General features: G+C 37.6%; 2 protein-coding genes across 5 annotated transcripts in view; one reads left to right on the forward strand and one right to left on the reverse strand.

Annotated features, from left to right (window-relative positions):
• Positions 1 to 22,001, forward strand: part of LOC112154262 (rho GTPase-activating protein 44) — an 82,438-nt gene extending 60,437 nt beyond the window's left edge. The window contains exons 14-22 of one of the 4 annotated variants that reach the window (XM_036217072.1): positions 507 to 620; positions 1,458 to 1,549; positions 1,640 to 1,820; positions 6,779 to 6,796; positions 9,125 to 9,316; positions 12,285 to 12,400; positions 12,505 to 12,888; positions 13,971 to 14,024; positions 15,822 to 15,960. In XM_036217072.1, the coding sequence (XP_036072965.1) occupies positions 507 to 620; positions 1,458 to 1,549; positions 1,640 to 1,820; positions 6,779 to 6,796; positions 9,125 to 9,316; positions 12,285 to 12,400; positions 12,505 to 12,888; positions 13,971 to 13,978 (1,105 nt within the window). In that variant the 3' untranslated portion in view covers positions 13,979 to 14,024; positions 15,822 to 15,960. Of the gene's footprint in view, positions 1 to 506; positions 621 to 1,457; positions 1,550 to 1,639; positions 1,821 to 6,778; positions 6,797 to 9,124; positions 9,317 to 12,284; positions 12,401 to 12,504; positions 12,889 to 13,970; positions 14,025 to 15,821 lie in introns of all 4 variants that reach the window. The other 3 variants (XM_036217071.1, XM_024285070.2, XM_024285071.2) reach the window with 3 other exon arrangements.
• A 213-nt stretch (positions 22,002 to 22,214) lies between these two features.
• Positions 22,215 to 25,238, reverse strand: LOC112154315 (testis-expressed protein 47). The gene is made up of 9 exons (XM_024285167.2): positions 25,066 to 25,238; positions 24,580 to 24,652; positions 24,319 to 24,422; positions 24,158 to 24,222; positions 23,376 to 23,451; positions 23,116 to 23,250; positions 22,881 to 23,028; positions 22,743 to 22,802; positions 22,215 to 22,322 (listed from the first exon to the last, which is right to left on the reverse strand). The coding sequence occupies exons 1-8, from the start codon at positions 25,165 to 25,167 to the stop codon at positions 22,765 to 22,767; spliced, it is 741 nt and encodes a 246-aa protein (XP_024140935.1). The 5' UTR covers positions 25,168 to 25,238; the 3' UTR covers positions 22,215 to 22,322; positions 22,743 to 22,764.
• Between the last annotated feature and the right edge of the window lie 269 nt (positions 25,239 to 25,507).

The raw sequence follows: 25,507 nt of genomic DNA on the forward strand, positions 1-25,507 counted from the left end.
CTTCACAAACATCTGGCTTATTTGGCCTAATTTGGGTTTTAACTGCAATTTTAGTGACTTTGATCATGATTTCTGCTGCATTTTCACATCTGCATTCCATATGAAGATGAATGGATTCTCTCTGTTCTCTCTTTGTTTTAATCTTTTTTTTTTCTCTTACATTCATTGCTTTTTCCTGTTCATCTTTCTAAAACCAATCATAACCCTGCTCTGATGCTTTAAAAAAAAATTAAACTTTCTGTCTATATTTATATGTATAAAATGTTAACGTATCTGCAGCTTCGTTTTGTCTGTTTGAAAATGATTTTTTAAAAATTTTTAAATCAATTTTACCTGTATGTTTTCCACAATTTAATAACAACAATAAATATTTTTTTTCTGAAAAAATAAAAAACTACGCTTTCTGCTTTTTTTCTATAATTTATGTGGCCTAATTTATATCTTAATTGCGTTAAGAACATGGTGCAAAATATGTAAAAACTGCGTCTTTTCCTTTTTTTATATAGGTATTTGATCAAATTCCTGTCCAAACTGACTGAATATCAGGATGTAAACAAGATGACTCCTGGAAACATCGCCATCGTCCTCGGACCTAACCTGCTGTGGACCCATAATGACGGGTGAGCTCGTGTACAAACTCTATACAGCTTTGGATCTATTTGTCTGCAAGTGAATGCATGCGAATGGAGCGGAGCAGAAGGCTTGTGGTGGACTTCAGGCTGTAACTTCTATGTCACAAATATGATTCTTTTCAAGCTGAATTTTTTGTCTGCTCCTGAATTGAATAAATAAATACTCAGAAATGCAATTTTAAGCTTAATTTTCTCAATATATGTCCCCCATCATCAGATAAATACCACAAGAACATGCCAAAAGTACCAAAAACATGATTTTCATTGAAGTGAGTCTTTAATTACATCATTTAATGAAATATAGTAGACAGTTGGAGCTCATTGATCAGTTACAGCAGCTTTCATTTTCTTAAAAAGCTTTGTTAATTTGTGCTAATTTTGTAAAGCACTTATTTGTTTTATTGTCCCTCACCTACCAAACTTCAAAATTATCATTACTATGGATCATTTTGTTGATGCAAATCCTGGATCTTTTTAGGTTTTGTAGGTTTGAAATCAATCTTTAATGCATAAATTCAGTGAGGAAAGATATTTAAAAAAAAAAGAAGCGACTAGAAACTAGGTCAGACTTCTCTACATAGAAAACTATTTATTTTAAACTATTGTCAGACTGAACTTCTAACAAATCCCCATAAAGCAGCACACTGTTGATGACAGCTATCCAAGCTAAAAAAGTTTAAAAGTATTCTACCTTTCACAGATTGCTCTTTTGGTTGATATATCCACCACATTTTTATATTTTCCTGTTGTTGTTTGAAAATATTGTGATAATGAGATGCGTATTTTTCTGAATCAAGCTGTTTTTGTTCTACTTGTCTTTTGCAGCAACATAACAGAGATGATGACAACAGTTTCCCTGCAGATCGTGGGCATCATTGAGCCAATCATCCAGCATGCCGACTGGTTCTTCCCTGGAGGTGAAAACAAAACGACGATCCTAACTCTACAACCGTACCAAACCATGAGACTGATTAGTATATTTTGTTGTCGTCTTCAATCTCTTTTAGAAATTGAGTTCAATGTCACAGGCAACTACGGCAGTCCTGTGCACACCAACCACAACGCCAACTACAGCTCAATGCCATCTCCAGACATGGATCAGATGGACCGGAAGCAGAATGACCAGAGCAGACGGCCGCTGAGCGTCGCCACGGACAACATGATGCTGGAATTCTACAAGAAAGATGGGTAAGACTTACTTTATTTAACTATTTTGCACTTTTAATTTTAATATTAAAATTTAATCTAAATGTGTGGGGTTTTTTTGTTTGAAATAATGGTTTGTAAAACCCATATCCAGGAGACGGATTTGTGTACATGACCTTGATTAAACAAATGAACTTAAACTCAGAAGGAAAAATAGCAAAGCTATCAATCTATTGAGTCTTAGATCAACTAAAAGAAGAAAACCTAATCAACCACAAACACGACCAAATAGTTTGCAAATGTGTAATTTATAGTTATGAGAGGAAGTTTTAATCATATCATTTCTCCAGCTAACTCAGTTTAGAACTAATTCCCATTTACAATTACGTTTATAATGATGTTTAACAACAGGATGAACCTGTAAACTGAAGTCCCTTAAAGACTCACTCTAATATAAAATGTGTTGTTAACATTTTTTTGGGGCATTTTGCTCATGATTTAGGGCATATATAAAGAATATAAGTTTAAAATTGCATTTCTGAGTATTTCTTTATTCAAATTGGGATGAATCAGGAACAAATGGAAAAAATGTAGTTTGAAAAGGATCTCATTTTTGACATGGAAACAAAAATTGGTGGGCCAAAGTCTCCTTGCTCTGCTCCATTCTGATGCATCCACTTGCAGACAAATGTGAACGTTCTTTTTTTCCTCTATTAAGCTGGAATCTCAATCAAAACTGTACGGCTGCATCGGTCAGGGTGGAGTTGTAGAGGGCTGTAAGCTAGCGGGAGAGTGTGCAAACAAAGGGATGATGGGATATCAGTGGAGGCTTACTTCCACGCCAACAGTTACACCCACAACTTAGAGGCGAGTTTCTGATTGACTCCTGCACAAACTATGTTCTAGAGAATGACATGTTTTTTGATTTTGGCTAAAAACAGCATAATCACAATTAAAAGACTCCTCTGGATGCTTTTACAATAAATCAAAAGATGAACAGTTTTCTACAAGTAAATTTGAAATTGATATTCAGTATATTATGTCTACTACATCCCAAATATGGTTGTGTTTTACATAAAACCAAGTCTAACACATATTGATGTGTTTTATTTTCATGTAAGTGGTGGGCTTTTATTGTGAAACCCCTTAATAAACAGGAAATAACGGGGTAGGAAATTGTAGCACAAACTTTGTTTGGCTGCATTTGTGTTATTATGAATCCAAATTCAAAGTTCAGAAAAATAAATTGCTTTTAACGGCATTGCTCTCTTTATGTGCTTTTAACAGTCAACCAAACTCCACTTCTGTACGTCGTTAAAGGAGCAAGTACGCTCACTTCCTGTCTCCTAAAAAGGAGTTTGTCTGGATGTTTGTTTATGTGAACGCTTGAAAGCACAACACATATAAAGAACGCTTTTAAATCCTGAAATGAAACAATCACTGCGGCGCAGCAGAGAGTGCTCACCATAACCAGCCTTCCCCCGATGCTGCATAGATATCCCCATAACACTGACAAAAACCCATTTGCACGCTTGTTAGGATTTCCGGTGAGCCTATAAAAATATTTTCACAGCTTTTATCCTCTTCATCAGCGTTTAATTCTGAAACCAAACTACTTTGGCGTCATAAAACCTTCCAGTAAATGCCAAAGCACATTCACAAGCATTAGTTTGCTTCCAGTATTTGACATTTTGATCCAGAGAGGAGTGTTTTATTTCTGCACGAGCTTTTAGAGAAAAATGAATTATATCCAAAAGTGATTATGCATAATAGAAACCCTTTATCAGGAAAATACATCTTGTATAAACCAAGAGGGAGTCTACGCAAAACATTAGAGTGCAAAACATGTTTAAAGAATGGAGCTCTGATAGTTTTTATCTGGATAAATGGAAGCAGATGACTCACAGAGGTGACCTTCGTAAAAAAAAAAGGCTTTTATTCTTGGAGGTGGACGTGATGGATTCAGACTCTCTGTATCACCTGCTCTCAGCCTTTTAAGTACAATGACTCGACTGAGACTAAAGGAGAGGCAGTGAGGGGGCTGACATTTAGTCTGTGAAATAAGCAATCCGACAATCCTTAAACTGTGAAGGGGGATTAGTGGAAAACCAGTGAGCCGCTATTATTCTCTTTCACTGTCTGTCAGTGTCTTTACTCTCACACAGCCGCCGTCTTATCGGGTCCTAGGGGGAGGATGAGCTCTGCAGCCGAGGGACCGCGAGCAACCAAGCTAATTAAACTTTGTCTGAGTGGATTTGATCAATAGAAAAAAAAGGCAGAAGCTTTATGAACAAGAAACTGACACATCTGACGCCTTTACAGTAGATCCCTTTTTGATTTCATGTGCAAAAATCATCTACATTCCAGTTTTGTCTGAAAGTGATCGTGGGATTGACTGACTTCGAACAGGTCTAAAAGGGAATTCATGCATTTACCATTTTTTATTATTCAACGCACACTTTTAAAAGTTGATGAATTTTTCGATCCATCCCCGTGTCCCTTTAAAACTTCAAAATGTGAGGATCAAAAACGGCGCCTTTGATTTCAGACTTCATGCTGTGTTTCATGCATTTCAGTTCAGTGTGGATGATAGTGATGTGAGGGTTCCTGTCATCAGATGGCTAAGAAAGAAGTCACTCGATCTGCTGATTTCTATCAGTCAGAAGAGTGTCTGAGCTTGTGAAAAACCTTCTTATGACATTACAAGAATGATTGTTTCATGCAAACTGATAGAAGTTCACATTTAATTTTGTATTACAGACAATGCAGCTAGAATAAAGTGATTGTTTTGTGCTCTCTATCTGCTTGAATCGGATCTTCTGAGTCAACATCTCAAAAAGTACATTTTGAGAAGTTGAGTGACAGGAAAAGCTGTTGTCTGTTTGGGAAGTGATTAGCTTTTCCTGTTACACATAAAAAATAAATGGTATGAATTAGACACCGCAGCCAACACTCACTAGAGTTTATGGTTAAATAATAAAGAAATCTATGGTGGCCCTGAAGTTCAAATCACACCACAAATCAACAAAAAGATATATTAAAGATCACAACAGCATTAAAAAAAGCATTATATTTAAGAAATCAAAACAAAATTCCAAAAACCAAAACACAATTAAAAAACATTTAAAAATGAAATAAAAATGAAAAACTAAAGTAATATCCATACATCAAAATTAAATATCAAAAACTGTAACCCATTAAGAAACTAGAAAATGTAGATATTATGGGACATCACTGACTGGATGACGACGTTTGAGTGTGATTTGCACTTCAGGGCCACCATAGAAATTAACTGTAAAAACAGCAAATGAAGAACATAAATCATATTTTTGATTTATGTTCTAACATGTCATACTCATAGTTTGTTATGAAAAATGGGCAATGTTTGAGAAAGTCGCTTATACTTGTTATGCACACAAAACCTGCAACAATTACTGTATAACTAGCACATTGAGCATGAAATGGGACATTTTTAGTATTTCAGTGTTTTGCGTTCAACTAAGCCATCACCTTCAGTTCATGTATTCAGCACAAAGCAGGACATACCAAATACTGCAGTTCTTCAAAAGACCACTAGAGGCTGGAGTCAATAGGGAGCAATTTCAGGTTCACTACTGTGTTAAAAAGTCAGACATTACACCCAAAATATTAGCATTTACACTCTTATGTCAAAAGCTTCTGATGCATATTATTCATTAAAACTGTGGGTAATTCATTTAAATTAGCTGTTATGATTTCAATCATTCTCAAATTTGCACATTATGAAGCCATAATTTTGATTAACAGGTAGGCAGACCTGTTGGTAGACTCAACAAAAATATCACTCTAATTTGTTCCACCCAATTGACAATTTTCAGTATGTGTTTAGGTGGGTGTAGACAACTCAGTCCATCAGAGGATCTATCTAGTGCACAGATGTCTATGGCTGTTGCACACACAGCACGCACCATGCACAATTACAATGCAAAGAGAATAATTTACTGACAATTTGTTGTTCACCTTTTGGTGTATCCCATCAGGGGTTGACACAGCGGATCAGCTTTCACGGAGGTGGTTCGAGTTTCATGCTGCACATGAGTTAGGAGTTTTTAGGGCACAGGGAGACCCAGTTAGGCTGCAGCATGAAGGGTCTTGCCTTATGTGTGGGTCAGTCCTTCATTCAGTCTACTGATCCAGCCACTATCATGTCCTGATTATATAAAAGTAATAGATCAAAACTACAAGTACAGAGTTTTTTATATTTAGTGCCAACAACAACATGAGAGACATAGGACCAGATATGAAGCTGTTTTTACTATGAGATAACAGGAGGTGAAAGACTAGATGACCTTGATATTAAACTTCCCAACGCAACTCAGCGGTTGTTTTTAAAAAAAGAAAAGCCGAGTGTCGTTTTTGAGATACTTTTATGAAACATCAGACTCAAAGAAGCACAAGCTGGTGAATAAAGCTGATTCTAGGTCAGGGAGGAGAGGAAAAACCGCAAAAAAATGTTGTATAAGCTGAATAATCAATCAACACTGCACAACATACCAATGAAACTAAAGAACTTCCTGGTCAAAAGGTTATTCTTTACAACTGTCGGTTATAGAGGATCATGCATTCCACAACAAACCTCCGTTTGAGGATTTCTGATGCAAGCTTTTGCAAAAGTCAAATTAAAGATTGCAAAAGATATATTTTAAAATCTAGACTGCTTTAGACGTCTTTGCAGAAAAACCTCTCACTTTTCTTTTAATAGAAGGAATTACACCATATTCATTAGGGAAAGTCTGACCTAATTAGAATGAAATGGAGCGTTCGTTTTGTGTCATTAACACGTTTGAGAGAGAAGGTTTCACCTCCTCTTGTATTACTTTGCTGTTCTGTTCTGCAGCCCAATGTCGGGCATTTCCCCCTCAAAGTTCAATGGTTCCTTTGGCATAGGCGGTCAGTGCAGGTAGACGGGCTTTGTGTTTGCTTCTGACCTCACTGTGCTTGTCTCTGTCTTAACAATGCAGCATTAGGAAGATTCAAAGGTACAGTATTGCTACTTTTCCCTCACATATCATCCACTAGAGCGACCTGTCATCTGTTGTGCATGTTTGTTGTTCCATTTGCAAGTTTCTGAAGAGACTTGATTGCACATTGTTTACTATTTATAAAGATTGAAAGTGAATGACTTATGACTTATTTTAGCAAATCATGGTTAGCTTTTTCTCATTTCCTGTGACAAGTTAAGCTTTGTTATTAGCTTTAGCTATAAACTGAATAACATCTGCATTCATGTGCCAAAGTTAGAACAATCTATGATGAAAAAATAGTTTACAAATTCATTTGTAGTTGTTTTCTGCAAGATATTATCATCTGTTAGATATTTTAACCCCTTTTTTGTTAAAGCAGGGATCCCCCAAACTACGGCCCGCGGGCCAGAACCGGCCCACCTTTACCTTTTGATTGGCCCCCAAACAATATCAGAGACCCATGATTTTTATTATTTTTTCAATCTTGCCAAATAATGGAGACCCACCTTGAACATGAATTTTTATTCCACACTTGTTAGAGTTCTTTGTGTCATTTCACTGTAAAAGTTGAATAGTAAATAATTGTTTTTATCATTTATTTTGTACATTTTATCTGGAAGCGAAAATAAAAGCTTTTACATATTTTACACTTTTACATTACTTATTCATTCTGTGCAAAAGTCTATATAGTTATAACTAATAAATTAAATAAAACAAAACAAACTAAATCATCTCTTGGCAGCCGAAAGATCCAGATGGCTAAAAAGAGCCACAATTCCCATCAGTGTTGTGAAGTTACTGAGATCCATGAGGAGCTGCAGCCGTCCAAAGTCTCTTGGGAAAGGACAACCTATTTAGATTTTATTTTTGAATTGTTTTAGTATTATTTTGTTCTGTGAAGAGTAAAGAAAGGAATTATTAAAATTTGGTTGTGCTTGGCTTTCTAAATATTCACGTTTAAACACACCCTGTGATTGTTACCCCCCATCAGAGAAGAAAACAGTTATGTGAACCCCACAAGAAAAAATCTGGGGATCCCTGCTTTAAAGCACTATTCTACATTGAGGTTTTTGATTATTCTCTCATAGACAACTCTTCTAAGGTCCAACATTAATATTTAGATTGATGGCAGGTTGTGAAGTAAACCATTTTAGAAATAAGGTTATTTTCTTTGTTCGTTAGCTGCTGAGCCATGTTATCATGTTCTCAAGAGGTCCTTCGTTTGGGTTGCTACTGACTCTGCAACTGCAAAGAAAAAAGCCCAAGTCATAACTCCTGACTGGTTCCCTAGAAATGCTGTTGATTTTTCTAAAGGGCATTGTAGATTTTTTTTTTAATAGAATGATCTCAAAATGTAGATCAAGCCTCTACTTTCTTTTCCTCCCAGACAAACTTAACTTGTTCAGTTTTGACATAATCGTACAATGGTGGCTTGCTGGTGTCTAAGATAACGCTTTTTATATTCTTTATTTGGTACTTGAGGTAAATTCACTGAGGCCTTCACTCTGAGGACCATTGACAACACTAATAAATTATTTGCACCCAGTTTCCTAAAGGTGTAAATCTTACCTACTCAGGCCTGCTCAACTCGTCAGTTCTTTAAGAGTTCAAGGGCCCCTAACATGCAATGCATGCAACTTGTTCAGTTTTGACATAATTGTACAATGGTGGCTTGCTGGTGTCTAAGATAACGCTTTTTATATTCTTTATTTGGTACTTGAGGTACACGCCAAAGGTGTATCAGTGTGTCAGTTCTTTAAGAGTTCTAGGGCCCCTAACATGCAATGACATTTCCTGCTAAAGCAGAAAAGATGTATATATAATTTATGACTTTTTCCCCCTCAAAACTAATGCACAGCATGATTAATATTGTTTGGTTTAAAATTGTTCATAAATATTTGCATTTGGTTGCATCTTCTTGTGAGTGATAATGCTGCAGTGACCTAATTAAATGTATCTGTCTGTAATACGATAGGGAGTATTGATGGATGGATGGACTTAATTGATGAGTCCACACATCTTTTGACAACCAAACTAATTTTTTTGATATTTCACCATATTTAAAGTTAGCATTTCAAGAAAAGTGAGATTTAAAATAAATAAATAAATCCTATAAATGACAAAAACGTTGATCCTTTCTTGTAATTGTTATAATTAACAAAGACATTAACCCACATTATCTTTTGAGGCCTGAAACTTGACACACAATTGTCATTCAGACTGGAGAGTCGCTATATTGTTACCAGGAAGTTACCCGTGAGTTTGGGTTTGGACCCCCCCCTCCCATACAGGCGCCCCCACACAGCATCTTTTGATTGGCTGTGCGTCTCTGTCCCACTGCAGCATGGGTGTCAGGGTGATGGACACTTCTTGGGTGTCACGCAGGGGCTCTTCATCTTCTCGTAAAAGCTCCTCTACGCCACCGAATGTGCACCCCCCGACCCCGCCCGCTGATGCAATCATCCCCGAACAGCCGGGGGATTTCTATGTCTCCCCTTCCCCAACCCCTCCTCCCACTAGCAGCGACCGAGCCAGGTAAGGCCGTTTTGCCCCGCCCTGCTGTTTCCCCTCGCCCACGAACCCACCTGCTGCTGCTGCCGCCTCCCCACGGCGTGTGCCGCTGCCCCCCACCCCCTCCCACAGCTGACAGAAGTCCTGCGCTTTTTGCTCCTTTAAACTTCAGGTTTTGTGTTTGGCATTTATCCTCCCACTTCATCACGAGTCTCCCTGTTAACCTTCAATGTTTCTTCAAACGTGCTGATTGGTCTTTTTCAAAAATGTTTGAATAGCTATCTGTTTTAGAGGGGATGCTTAAAATCCTACAATTAGGGGTGTGACGATTCATTTCAAACGATTGGATTCATAGTCGGTATTGGCTCATATTGAACGATCCAGTTCACTGACCTAAAATCAATCCAGGGCATCTTTAGCCACAAGTTCAACCATTGTGACTCAGAAATAAATACCTGCTACTGAACAGTGCAGGTGAAGTTTTCTAGATTCCTTGTATTACTTAAGATAATCAAATGTAAATTAAATATGTGTACAAACAACAAGAATTAATGTCAAATCTATTCACATTTTAGTTTCATAAAGTTCAGCCCACTGTTGTTTTTCCAGATCAAAAATAATCCAAAGGAAACATTATTAGAACATTCTACCACACTGTTCGGTCACAAGTCTGCTAATTTAAAAGTTTTTCCACACATTGGACTGTAATGATTGTTGATCATTTTTTGCTGCATCACGTGTGTTGCTACTGTGATGGTCGTTTTTTATGTTAAAGTGAAATAAACCTCAATCTAAATGGGATTTTCCTACATTGAACTAAATTTATGTAATTTTGAAGCAATTTTATAACGGTATAGGTAGTTATGTTTTTATTTTTTGTGGGATTGATCGTGACCTGTAGTCATTTAATCGACTTTAATCTTTCTAACCTAATAATTGCTGTAAAAAGCCTAATTTTCAGATATTTTCATTCAAATTCATGACATTGTGGCTCAATAAAACATCAAATTACAACTAAAAACTGGCTTTGTGAAGTTTCCCTATTATAACAGACTTCCATCTTTTACTTTTACACCAACAAGCGGTATTTTTTTTTTCAATCTTGAACAATTCAGAAAAAAACAAAACACAAGAACAAATTAAAGTAAAAAAAAAAAAGAAAAACCTCACTAATGTGTCTGTAATTGATTAACGTGATATTGTGACACTCCAGTTGGTTCAAATAACACCTTCCTTCAGACAGATTTATCTGGTTGGATCCTAGGAATAAAAGTCGATTAATCAATTAAGTCAATTGATCGTAACACCCCTACCTACAATGCTAAGAAATGTCTTCTCTATCAAATGTTAGTCAACACGGACTCATGCTTGGTTTACTGCAATGATGCATTGCTGCATGTGCATGAATTACAAATCTCTTGTTTCTGCCATCAGTCCAAGCATCATTAGCAACTTATCCGTTCACTGTCGAAAGGCCCTGCAATGGATGAGGTGACTTTCTGTTTGGTTTCATTCTTATGACTCCTTATTTGGCTCCTTGTTCTTCTCCGGAGTCTTTTTGTTTCTAACAATGATTACAACAATATCCTGACTCCGATTAAACTTACCCAACATCAGAACCTCCTTTGTGAAACCGTCCCTTCAACAGTTCACTTCCCTATAAAACACTGATATTTTTATCATTGCAGCTCAGATGATGGTTCTTCCATTTGGTCCAACTCCTGTTATGCCTATCCCTCCCCTGAGGAGGAGAGGCCGCCCCCCCCTTATCCTTCTTCTTCTTCCTCATCTTCCTCTTCCTCTTGTTCTTTTAACTCGCTCCCTCACAGCCATTTTAACTCCCGGGCACCCATGATTAAGCGTCCTGTTGCTCCTACCCCCGAATCAGTGTCTCCCGGTCCATCCCCTCCCCCTCGCCTCTCTGGCCACAGTCCACCCCCACTCCCACACTCCCTGTGCCCGTCCCCCCAGCAACTGGACGTAAACTGCAACCCCAAACCTAACTCCTTGCATCTACCGAAACAGGCCTCCCTGCCCGATGGTCCGCATGCGCCCCCTTTTGAAATGAACGGTGCCACCCTTTACATCAAACCCCCACTGGTTCTTACCCGTCACAATCTGTTCCTCGGCTCTCCCAAACCACCCAATACTCCCCTCTCTGCTCCCCCTCCGTGGGCAGTCCGTGCCTGTAGCCGGGAAAGAGGAGCCACGTTGAAGAGGTAAATACCTGCTGAAGCCAGCTAAACATGGCCGTTCTATCAAGTGAACTTGCATTAAAGAAAAAAAACCTTCAGGAACGAGAAAGAGATGATATATCCTGAGAGGTGTAGTGGGTGAAATTGAGATGCATACACCTGCACCATCCATCTTAGCCAGATTTGAATGCTCAGCCGTGGTTATCACTTTCAGCTTTAATTTAATAACCATGCAAGAAAAACCCCACAGCTTTACATGCTACCAGGAGATTCACAAGGCTGTTGCTAGGCAACTAAGGACATTTAAAACTTTTGTTGAATGCAATCACAAAAGTGGATGTTATGGAGTCATACCAGCAAATCCAGTCATGCCTGTGAGAGGAGAAAGCAGCACTAAAATAAAACCTGAATGGTTGAAGTTATATTGGTGTCCAATAGTTAGATGGAAATCCTAAAGATGCTCACCGGCATGGCTCCACCTCAGCTTTGATTCTTAGTTGCTTCAATCATCCATGCAAATCTGTGCAGCAAGAGAGCAATAAAGTTTTTTTTTAACTTCAAGGCCTTTCCTGTGATTTTCCCGCTGCTTTCTGCTGCTAAGGTTTTACAAGTCCCCATGACCCCATCAGGATGCTTTTGATAGTTTGTACTTCTTCTGCTGCAGTAATTGTTACTCCAGTTTGACTTTGAACAGTGGCTCTCTTTTTTAAATAACTATGATCTGATCTATAAAAAGAGGGTTCCTTTGCTCCCGTAGAACACAGTGTCACGTGTCGTCTTGTACCGTCTCTCCTCAGTACTTTGAAGAACAAAGAGTTGTCCCCAGTTATTGGACAGAAGGGGCTCCAAGGAGCAGTGCCCTGCAGTGGACAGTCACAACACTCTGAACACAGCCCTCACAGCCTGAGAAGAGGTAAAACTAATCATGATTCCTCTGAATATCCAGGAAAATCTTCTTAATTGACCAATCAATGGCTTGGTTTCACATCTGTGTCACATCTTTTTGTTGTCTTTCAGCAAAAAAGCTTGCTCCAATCCCACCAAAAGGTCCTTTTTGCCAGATGGGAGCCATGTCCGACCAGTCAACGGGTCAGCCATCTCCAGTCAGCCTATCGCCAACTCCTCCCAGCACCCCTTCCCCTTACGGCTTCAGCTATCCACAAGGATACGCCACCATCAGCTCCCCGTGTCAGACGCAAACTGCAACCACTCCTTCTCTGTCCTCACCGCCTTCCCTGGCTGGCACCCTCACCAAGCCCAGGCCGACCCCAAAGCCGCCCAGACAGAGACCCAACTTACCCCCTCCTCAACCTCCCAGTACACCCGGTACAAGTCCTCAGCCTCTGGACCATTCGTCAGGTCTTCTAGATGGTTTGTCTCCTGGGGAAAGCATGTCTACAGGTAATTGCAATTAAGCTGTTCTGTTCATTTGTTGAAATGAAATTCCCCAAGCATCGAAAGGTGTGATAAATCAATTTCTTCTTGCAAGAGTAGAATTTAGATATGGTCTTCTAGACCCCAAAAGGATCTGGCACTGAGCCTGAAAAAACAGCAAAAACCATGGTCGCTTTGGCGAAGGCCTTAGTCGTACCATAGGTTGTACTGGAGTGCATCAACTATCAACTGTTCATAGACACTTCTTTAACACTATAGTCTTCAAAAAAGTGCATCAGATAGTGAAAATGTGTTTATGATATTAAGAAATACAAAGCTCTCTTGCAAGCTTTAACAAGATGATGGTCAACTTGCATGGTCCAATCTCTGGTAGAACCAAAACCATATAGCATACTCTTATAGTTTGGTGAAATACTGTAACATAAGCTATTCTTATGTTCTTTTACAGGTTTTAAGTGTCTGACTAAAGCTGTCACTAGAACTAAAGTTCACTGTCCTTTATTCTTCTCATTTCTATCTGCACCAGCATTAAAGACTCAGTCCGATCATTTTTTGATCTATTGTAAAAAAGTTCCCACTGGTCTAATGAGGATTATGCTAGTTTTAGCCACAATCAAAACACCTGATTCATTTTCTGAGTCATAGTTTCTGCAGTAGTTTATTAGACGTTTGCCTCTGAGTTGTTGGCAGGACTGTTGGTGTGGAGTAAGCCCGCCCCCATTCCTCTCCCCATTGCTGAGAGGGAGCTTGTGATCTACTCAGGGTATTTTCTACATCAGAAATAATTTTTTACACAGCATTTTTTAGTCTGCTTTTTATTCACAACATATAAGAAAAACTCAGAAATGCAAATTTAAGCTTAATTTTCTTTATACACGTCCTCCATTGTCAGAAAAAAGCCACAAGAACATGTTAAAAACACCAAAAACTTCATTTTTTTTTAGAGTGGGTCTTTAAGTTTTCTTGCATAGTTTTTAATCATGTTGATTGTCAAACTCAGTCGTTTAATTATGTATTTCTGTTTAAACAGCAGGGTGTTTTGTAATACCCCTCCTCTTCACATCTGCTCTTACTTGTCTCATTTACAGCGGTATGAGGCCAAAGCGTACAGTATGGTTGTAAGTGTGAGAGGGACATTTAGGGTAAGCAGGAATTACTGTGCTGCAGCCTCGTCTCTCCCTCCCATTCCTTCACTTTGCAACAACATCAAGCTGCCAGTAGATGCAGATTTTGGATCTGGTCCCCTGCTCTGTGGCTGCCTCCCTCATCACCTCTCATTGTTGTACATCAGCACACAGTCAGCACACCTAAGGCACAGTTTGTTTCCGAATGCATAGTGGCTGAGACTGCATGGCTTAAATCGGCATGGCTGTCCAGGACGAAAACACCTTTTGCCACCTCCTCAACAAGTGTCACTCATCAAGCTTCACTTTACCAACCTCATTGAATGTTCTTTGTTTCTGTGCACGATTTCCATCACTTGTTACACTGTGGACACCTTAATTTTTCCTAAAATACACACACGAGTGGTTAAAATGTTTGATTATACATATAAGAAAAACTTGTGGTTTTAAGGTGTTATTTCTGAATTTAAATGTTTTTGGGAGACATTAATTTATAGCCGAATAGGAGCAACAAAACCTATTACTCAACGCATCAGATGAATTTGACTAAAGAAATATCAAAAACTCTTTTGACATGATGTGAGAAACTATAATAAGCTCAGTGTTCAACCATTGTAAGTTGTCAACTCCACTGCAACATTTTTGCTGGATAATGTGCCTCATTTTGTCTACTCTTAAGCATTTATTCCCAGCAGAGGCGTTTGGTTCATGCTTCATTTGAGCAGAAAGCTCTTTTGAGCTGGTCCAAACAAAACAAGCATACTTAAAAAAAAGGATGTTCAATGGGTAAAGATGAAAAATAAATAGATTTTTTTTTGATTGATTGATTTATGTCGAGCTTTGATTGTAGACAATAAAAAATGCACAGACACATCAAACTTATTACAGAAATAATGAAAGAAATTAGGGATGTCCCGATCAGGTTTTTTTGGGCCCGATCCGATTCCAAGTCATTTGACTTTGTGTATTTGCCGAAACTGATGCAGAACCGGTACCGAGTTAGGGTACATGGTCCGCCTCCCGAGGATTGGGGACTCCTGATTAGCCTTTGCATTTTTTCCCTGTCTGTGTCCCAATACAAGCGACCCTTGAACCGATATCGGTTTGCGGCCCAGAGGTTGGGGACCCTTGATTTAATAGGAACAGTCAGTACGTCAAAAAAACGTCAAGACTTACCCAATATGTCAAAAAGTGGAACGAAGGGGGCCACAACTATACGTCCATATATGAGGAGTTGGGAGTGAGAATGCGTTGAAGATGTTCATGCACAACACGTAAGGGTAAGGGTAAGAGCAATACAATGGAGCTTGCTAGCTTGATACAGCAGAGCTCTCTAGCTCGATACAATGGAGCTCGCTACAAAAGAGTTCACTATCACGCTACAGTAGATTGTGCTAGCTAGATACAATGGTCCTCGCCCAGCACGCTATGCTGTCCACCGCATGGCTGGCTAGTGTAGCCAGCCAACCCACTGAGTACCCACTTAAGCTAAAACACAGGTGGGGCCACCACAGAAACTGCGGACAAACTCAGTCGGGCCCACTTGGCTTTGCTGGCTGATATTTTGTTATTTAAGCATCACCAATGACATCTCAGGTGTTAAAGGGTTAAGGTGTAAATGTTCAACTTTAAAACTTGAAGCTAGAAATTAGGAAAAAGTGTTCGAGAAGCTTATTAATTGCCAGTATAAAAGTCCCTGTGCATCATGCTGTTTTTACCCCATCCATGTTTCAGTCGTGATATGACCCTCATGTGCGTGGACTGATTTTTCCATTTGCATCTGCCTCCTCTCATCTCCTCTTTCTCCTCCGCCAGACACGTTCTGCAACTTGGACATTCCCGTCATCGACATGGAACTGGACGGCATTCTTGACTTAGCCCACATCTCCCCCTTCAGGAACTTGGTGACTCTACTTGAGTCGACTAGCAGCAGGGCAGACTCTGAGGAGGAGTCGGAGAGCACAGTGCTTTGACGCCGTAGAGTCCCTGCTCTTCAGATGAAACACTGAGTGTTGCACAAGCTCCCTCATCCGTTCTCTTCTCTCCAGCTGGATCTATAGGTCACAAAAGCCCCCCCACCACACCTCAGCTGCCCTCCAGCTGGGTGACGTAAAAACAAGCACTTCCAAAACCGGAGCAGCTTGACTTTAAATCACTTGGAATTACTTTTTTCTGTGCATCAACAGATTAATGTTAATTTTTCTAATTGCTTTTGCCTTAGTTAATTCTGTTGCAATATTGCCTTTTAACATTACAGTCGAGACTGAACCGGGCCACTGGAAGGAAAGATGTTTGCTGCTTCTGGGTCCCATCTTCATGTAATAGGACCGTACTGTACATCTGTCACCGTCTCTTCCCCCCCAGACTCCCTCTATCATTTCTCATGGTGGGGGGGCATGTCCCCCACCATCACCAGGCTCTGGCCTATGATGACCCCATATTTTTTTCCCAGCTGGAAGTTCACTGTGAGTGTGTCTCAGGAAGACGAGTGTGTGTTCTGCTGGAGTGTTGGGTCTAAACTGATGTTGTTATTGCGCTAAATGATGTTGCATTGTTGGGGTCAGAGGTGACGGACAGGCAGGAATTTGTGTTCAAAGTTTTAGGAGAAGCTCAAAAACACTTTGATTCAGTCAGGAAGTTGTACTGGAGATTTATCGAGAGGATATAATAGAAACATAACTATACTTCAACAACAGATGATATTTTTATTTATAAGAAGAGACCATTTCTTCTACAGCTGATACTATTGGAGACAAAAACATATATGAGTACTTAAGTTTCTGAATGATTCAGAGGGAAATCACTCACTGATGCATGAGGGCAAAATTGTTGGTACCTAATGAAAGAAAATCCAGATATGATTATTGAAAAACTTAAAACGGACAAAAGTAATCATTTTAAAAACTGGCCTCAATCAGCCAATAAAAACAGACATTCATTTTCAATATTTTTTAACAGAATCATTTAAAAACAAACGACTGCAAATTTGCCAAATAGACTTCTGCACATGTCTGCAGGCACTTTGGCTCACTCCTCAGGAGTAAGTTACTCTAGATGTTTTAGGTTGGGAGGGTATCTTTCTTTAGGTTGGAATTTTCAGCTCCATGATCACAGATACTTCATTTATGAACAAACAGATCTCCAGTTTTCTCTTCTGTCCAAAGGGCACTCTCAAAGGATTTTTACGGCTCGTCACTCTGCATTTTGGTAGATTCCAGCCTCACTTTACTTCAGGTGTGGCATCATCCTTGACAGTCTCACATTTTTCTCAAACAGAAACAGATTTTTCGATCCATTGACTGTATAATAGAAGTGGACCGAGTGACCCCTCCCCCCTGGGGTTCCAAATAGGAAGTACCTGTTGGTTCCAAGAAGCTAAAATCCCATAGACTTCTATAAGCTTTTACTCAGTCATTCTATTTTTAAGAGAAACCATTCTTGCTTTGATACCTTTTTAAACCTAATTTTTTAATTATATTTTTACTGTTGTGCAAGTCATTAAAGTCCTAAACCTTCTCTGCCTTCAGTAGAAGGGGTGTGGCTTCCCAACAAGCTTCACTCCTAATTGATGAGAGTGGTTGCCATAGAGACATTGCCATGGATCCGTTTGGACCAATCACTGTTCACTAATGATGTCTGACTCCAATATGGTGATGTGTCTGTACAGCACCATTTTCTATGGGTGATGTCACAGTTATCTTATACAGTCAATGAATCTGACACTGACCTTGGAGTTTACATTTTCATATCATTGGGGTTGTTCTGGTTAGCATATATAGCTTATCTTCCGTTTGTCATCAGATTTCCTTTTAGCCACAATATGTATTTATTTATTTGTTTTTATAAATTTCTCTTTAAGTTCAGGGTGGTTGTCATCCTTTAACCTCTTAAGATCTAACATCACATTTTGGGTTGGTTTACCAGAGTAGTTAATTCTGCTATGACAACATGTGTAGAGGGTTAACTCAAATATTAGGAATCAAGAGGTAAAAGGAACTGACAGATTACAGGTTTCAAAACACATGTAACATTGATTAAAAGACATACTTTAGTTTAATGAGTCCCTGTGGTCAAATTCTGTTGAATATTTTCTTGGTTACCATTATTTCTGTGAAGGCTTATTCCATTGTTTTTTTTTTTGTTTTTTTTTTTTTTAATGATTCTGTTAAGAAATTCAAACAAAACGTCTGTTTTTATAGTAAATTCTTATATTGTAATTTTTTCAGCTTTAAGTTTAGTTTCAGTGACTATTTTCTTTTGCTAACAGAAGGAAACCAACAATTTTGTCCTGATAGCGAGTGATCATAACTACACTATCGTTGAGTTCAGATGGAAACCTTGAGAATGTAGCGACAAAGACACAGATTTTGTATTTCGATAACTGGAGTCCAGGCCTAAAAGCATTTATGCTGAACGGTAAATGCTGTCTGGCAGATTTGCAGCAGAAGTTGTGACAGTAGAATATACAACTGCCAACTAAACTCGTGTATTTTCGGTGCAGTTATACATCACTGCACTGAAAGTTGTCAAACATCCTTCATAAAAACCCACACTATCCTTATACAAACAGCTAGCATCCTTGGATGTGTGGGAATTGTTGTATTTACTGCTTTATTTTCATAAATAAGCACTTTTTTCTGACATTTCCAACCATTTCAGGTTGCAGGAAACAGAGGATGCTGATATTTTTTGTCTATATTAGTGCTTTAGAGGAAGTGTGCAAAGATGCGTGTTCATGTGTTTATTTTGATGAGAATATTTATACGTATATATATATATATATATATTTCGGAGTACTTTTTACTCACTACGCTGGAGTATTGTTTATGGATTCAAAAGAAGTCAGACTGGGGACCAGAAGTTTTCAGCTGCTGCTCTGAAAACCTTTTCAGGAAAAGCAGTTTGAAAGAGAGCATGAAAATCTAGAGTAATGAGGTTAAAGACAGCAGCAGTTTATTTGCCTTGCAGGGGGTTTTGTCGTGACTTATCCCGATTTGCAGGACCTTTTTGATTTGTCCATCCACTACATGGCCTCAAAGTCACTGTGCTGCTCTTTAAGTGGGATATTTCTCAACGGGACCTTTGTAAATACGCCTATGTACATAATTGTTCTGTACATAACAGAAAGATTCATGTGTATTCATAGACTGTAAAGAGAACTAAATGATGACAATAAGACACACTGTCCATATAGTGTTGCTGGTTGTAGCACAATAATGTCACAAAACATCAGATGAACATCATACTGTAGATCAGGGGTGTCAAACTCATCTTGGCTCAGGGGCCACATTCAACCCGTCTGATCTCAAGTGGGACGGATCAGTAATATTAAAGCAAAATAACCAATTTATTATCTGTAGTTTAGCTTTATTTTTTGTTCAGTTGGAAAAAAATGCTTCAAACAATTTATTTCTTAATGCCGGTCTTTGCTCTCTCTAGTGGCGGAATTGCGCATTGCAGTCATTTCTTTGAAGAACCAGAACTTGCCACATGAATAGGCAAGAAACTTGCTTTTTTCTCAACATCCTTATATTTTTTTCTCTTCACGACTGGGCCGGATTAAACCATCTGGTGGGCCGGATATGGCCCGAGGGCCATATGTTTGACACCCCTGCTGTAGATGAAATGAAAACAGCTTTAGTTTCTGACCTCTAAAACCTCTTTAATCCTGACTTCAGCTTTAGTTAGAGAAAAAATAACTTTTTTGTTCTACTGCAGAAAACATGAACATGTGCAGCTTACAAGATGATTGTGTTTCCTTTTATACATGTCCTCTGTCTTTGATACTTCTGAATATGAGGATATGTGTTGCTGAAAACTGTTTTCTGTTCGGGTGAGAGTTAAAAGTTAAAAAGACGGCACTAAAGCTGCTGCATATCTGCTTTTTACAAAAAAAAAAAAACTGGCTTCACTCTGGCTGCATTATGTCATTAGTCAGCAGTTATGCTTTAAGGGATCTGCTGTTCGCTATTGTAGTATCTGAAGTTTGATTTCTGTGCACAAAAAGAGTTGAAAATGGGTTAGCATCTTTCTGGCAGCATCACAGTGTAGACAGCTTCTTCCAAACAGTAAAACATGTTGTGCTTTTACTTTGACAGTTCCACATAAGTGGAAAACTTCTGTTTTTATGTCATAATTATCGAAATAATGTCAACCATCAAAGCAAAACTCTTGGCTTCTGCGTTTTTTTATTTTATTTTTTACCTGAGGCTTCTCTGGTACAAGCAGCAAGTCTGCAATCACATTGAGTTGTTGTGAAGCTGGCCTCAAGCAGCATCAACACTTGTGTTTCCCTGCATCAGGTTCAAACACAAGGCAGGTACCGCAAAAGGAGACTTTTAAAACATTCCTGTAGGAGGAAAAAGACTCAAATCGGAAAAATGTTTGGAGGATAAACGGATGATTCTGCAAGTTATGTTTTTATTTAACACTGTGATAAATGCACATCACAAAGATTTTTAGCTAAAATTTCTTTAAAATCACATAACTGCAGAGTTATTAATGTTTAATTCTTTAATAATTCAGCATGAATTTATCTTGTCAATTTACAAGAACTAAACCTTATTTTAAAGTCGCAGACGGTCCGTGTTGAAGTGGTTTTCCTCTTCTTCGTCTGGACGTCTGTGTTAAAATGTGTTGCTCTTTGTTTTTTACTAAAGAGTTTCCGATTCCTGCTTGTTCATAGAGTTGATCCTTAAATGCCAAAAGCGGTTTAAAGTATTGCAGCTTTTGTTCTTGGAGCACTGAAACCCAAACATCTGCACAAACAGACCGACCAGGTTTATCTGCTGACTTCTTGTTTCTGTAGTAGTTATAAAAAAAATGTTCACGTTGGAGTTATTATCATTTTTTGTGGGGGTTTAAGGTAGGGTGTCTTCTGTGAAACGGAGCTGCATGCATTTAAGCCATGCCTATGAGAATGTGTCACATTTTAACTCCTGTCTAAATGTGCTTGTGCTTCATTTTTGCAAGATGTGGAGACCAAACGTAGATGGAAAAGCTGCCCCTCTCTAAAGCCTTTTCATAGTTTTCTCTTTGTTTTTATGACTCATGAGCTGAAATACATTTCTTTAGGTTTATATTTGTCTAAAGAAGCACAGCACACTCAAAGCTGAGATCAAAATAAGGACGTCAAACTACAAAGTCCTGGTTTACCGTGTAAAATCCACACAGCCAATGAAAAAAAGAGAAAAACACTTTTTTTTTTTTTGTTTTTTGATTTTTACAATTTCTATTGTGCTGTGGTGCATGCAGCCATAACCTTTCTTGTTACTAAATGTGGCAACTTCCAAGTAGCTGGGCCAAGAATAAAAAGGGAAAAGAAGACGAAAATGAACCTTTTCAGATTTGGGAATTCTTTGTGTCAAACTGTTTAAAATGCTGTGGACTCTTCAACGTTTGGAGAAAAGAAGAAATGCCTTTACTTGGACTTGTTGTCTCTCACTTACCAAGTGTGTAAGATAAAAGAAAATACAACGATCCTCATGTAAAATGTTGAAAATATTAAACATTTTTAAATTATTTGGACATGTGTTGCTTTTTTTTTACTTGTAACAGTTACATTTAATATCAAAAAGGGATGAAAAATGTGGATATAAAGTACAAGAACAACCTGAAAAATCCTGCAGGATTTCACAACTTGATATAGAAACTGTAGTTTTGTTTGCATCCATAGTTTTTAGGTGAGACAGGCTTTTATCTTAATGTATAAGTGTTTAAGTGCAGCAGGATAATGAGACACTTTGTTTAAAAATCTGCTTTATGCATAAAGAATGTTTATATTTACATTTGAGCAGAAATCAAGGATTCTTGAATAACTTACAGACTTCTGAGCATTTAGATGATCAAAAAGTCTTACAAACTTTTTGCAAACAGCGTGAACTGAGATAGAACACCTACGCTGATCAAAACAAAAGAACAAGACAGATGAGCTCCAAAGCATCATGGGAATTTAAGATACTGGGCCTGGAAAAGTTAAAAAAAAAAAAAAAAGAAGCAGATTCTGAAAAGAACGTTCAAGTCTTCAAGCATGGCGATGGTTTTAGTGAGAGTCTGGGGCGACTTCTGTTTTAGAAATCTCTCCATTTTACCGTTTGTGAAATCTGTAACTTAAATGAAAAAAAATCCTAACTTCATGCATAACTTGAGGAACTCTTGAAAAAAATGTATCTGTTAGTTGTTAGAAAAACCACAAAGGCAAGAAAAAAGTATATTTTAGGAGTTGGTAAAGTATCTATTAAAGATTTATTGAAGTGGCAGCAGCCTTTGGTGGAACCTCAGAATCGAAGATTTTCAGCTCCAGATCAGCTCTGTAACCTGTAAAGAAAAATAATTTTTTAATTGTCTGTATTCGAAAAATATCTCCTAAACCAGAAGTGGGCCTTAATTTCAAATTAAGTTGTTTAAATAAATCAAAAGAACACAGTAACTAAGGAAATCTTTTTTTATTAAAAAAATAAATGTGAAATTTGTTTTTGACATAATGGAAGCAAGTTTTCAATAAAATATTTTGTAAACGGGTCTTTTATTGTTTAAAAAGTACATTTAAAAATGTATTTAATGAAACAACTATTCTAAATGTGTTTTTCTTTCCGTTGCTGACACTATTTTTCTTCTTAGACTTTTTTGAAAAAGTTACTGTTCAAAGCTGATAGTTTCGGGACGAACTGTAAAATCACTTGAAAATGAGTGATTTTACAGTACTCCTGATTGTGCAAGGAAAAGATAAAACCTTACCATCATATTTTTGTCCAGCATGTCAGATGGTGGAAAGAAAGGATCTTGACATGGTTTCTCCTGTTGAATTAGTTAAATTATGTTTAAAAAAAAGACAGTAAACATCCTCTATTTTACTGTATAAGTCGGAGTTCTTACCAAACTCAATTTTGATGTTTAATGGAGAGTTGTACATAAGTAGGTACTGCTCTGGAGTAAGGAGTTCTTCTCGACCCAAAAGTTTCTCCAGAACTCTCTGAGGAACGATCAGATGTGGGTTCTTGTCCAGCACTGATCCAGGAAGAACCTGTTCACAAAGAAAAAAAATAGTGATTTATTTTATATTGATAATGTTGCATTTATTTAAAAATGAATAAACGAAATGTTGTGAAACCTTCTTCTGTAAGTCCAGTTGTGCACCTAGCTTCTGCAGTGATGATAAGACATCACAGACCAGGATCTCTGTTGTTTTATCACCATCAGCCTTCCCCTGCACAGCATCTCCTCTAGCCTGGCTCACATTAACCACCTGTTACCGTTAAAGCACGCAAACAGAGCAATAAACTAAATGTAACAGGATTAAGGTCTGATCCCAATCAACAACCCGATCTGTTCAAGTTTGTCACGCTACAAAAAGTCCAAAAATAAACTTAACTTGTAGCTCCACTGCTGGAACAGTCTGCTTTGAAGTTTCTGTGTCACGAAGGCAATCTTCGCTTCCAGCAAGGCTCTGAAAACGGATGTTATTACAGCGGCAGGAGAAATGGTTCCAGACGAGCAGCAACAAACTCAACAAATATCCACCAGCCTTTGGGCAGCAAAATGGTCCAAAAATGTGGATGTTTAGTTCCCAAACTGAAGTAAAATCTTTTGAACCAAATTTAAACATCTCTCTGTAGAGCAAACCCCCACAAAATGACTTAACCTTGTGATGCAAATCAATCAAAGTGATTGGATTTTAGATTAAGCCATTAGCAATCAACATTATTTTGTAGAATTGAAATAATCTCACGTTTCTGTGAAATAGAAAAAATAATCCGAATCCGAGAAGTTTACAAAAGCTTAATCAACTTTACAAAACCTTTTAGAGAAAAAAAAAACAATTAAAAACATAAATTCTCAAATATCTTTCTGCTGAAAAAGAGTTAACAGAAGTTATTCATTAAATATTTTCTTAGTTGTGTTTAAAGTTTAAGTTACTTTCTTTTATATATAGACATGATAATGTGTTATTTATTACAGTTTTTATATATGTCACCTGTGAGGACGTCTTAGTTATTTAAATTCTCAAAGGTTACCTTGGTGTCAAATTTGTCAAAGACAATATATATAATAGAATATATTAGCTAAGGAGTCTGATAAATCACAAAAATTACTCAAAATTATTAAAATATATCCGATATAATAATTTATTGTTTTAGTAACAATAAGATTACCCTTCTGGCTGTTGTTCTTCAACTTTAAAGTTTCTCAAAATGAATGTCAGAATATCCCTGGGTGCCTGTAATCGAACAAACAAACAAAAAAGTGCCCTTGTTAAGTAAAAAACAAAAAAAATGCAAACTTTTTGTAAATATCTACCATAGATGACACTTACTTCAATGATATGGAGCATGTAGAGTGGATAAATCAACAAAAGGCCGGTTATGTGATCCCATTTATGTTGCTTGCTTAACCGAAAAATCATGTTCTCATAATGAGCTGAGTGAGAAAAAGCAAAGCATTATGGATTATTACTGTGTTAAATACAATATTAAGCACATTCTAAATTAAACATCTACAATAAATTGCTAATACATCCACAATAAATGTGATTTGAGTGGGAAATGTTTTAATTTCATATTAGATGCTGGCATACCTCCCAGCTCCTCTTTCTCAGCCAGATCTTGTTTACACCGTGCAATCACAATGAGCTGCTTCAGCACGACCTTCTGTGGAAACAATACAGAAAATATCTAACTGACACCTTGGGAAATTATTTACAAGTGAACAATAAAAGCCTGGATTTTAGGCTTGAACTATTTAGCGTTTTATCCTCCAATGATCCCAGTTATCAATATGACTCATGATGAAATGACATAAAACACTTTTATATAAAGCATGTGTTCTAAATTTAAAATAAAATCTTCTGAAGTCTTTGCTTTCAAGTCCAAAAAAATAAGACAACCATTATTTTATTTAAAAACTGTAAAATCACTTTCTCCCTTTCTTTATGTGGCATGTTATTTCATTGCATCTGCACTGTCCTTTAGAAAACAGGTTTAAAGTAGCTTTGCAGAGTTTAATTAAATTCTAATTTAAAGCTACTTTTTTGGGGAAGTAACTTCATGGTCTCAGCACAAACCTCTCTTAGTTGACCCCAAACCACATCAAGCATGGTCACGCCGTCTTCTTCCTCTTCTAAATCATCGCTGAAGGTAATGTTTACTTTTTGAGAAGCAGCCATATTTGAAACCACGAGGTTTGTGTTTCTTTGGCCGTTACCAAGGCAACCCCATCAACACGTGACCACGCAACTAGACAATTTGCTGCTTGCATTCACTTTTTTAAAATAAATTATTTATGAAAAAAAATAGAGTAGGTGTAAAAAATGTATATTTATTACATTTGTTTGTCGTTTGTCGTTTGAAAACTGCTTAGAAATTTTTCATTTTTTTAAATTTGTTTTTAGCTATTTTTTTGACTTGTAATAAAAGTGGGACGATTCTATATTTTTTAAAAATAACTTTATTGTTTGGTTTTTTTGTTTTTTTTTTTGCATAGCTAGGTAGTCTTGTCAGAAGTAC

The sequence above is a fragment of the Oryzias melastigma genome, linkage group LG19, assembly GCF_002922805.2.
Source record: "Oryzias melastigma strain HK-1 linkage group LG19, ASM292280v2, whole genome shotgun sequence".
Taxonomy (NCBI): Eukaryota; Metazoa; Chordata; class Actinopteri; order Beloniformes; family Adrianichthyidae; genus Oryzias; species Oryzias melastigma.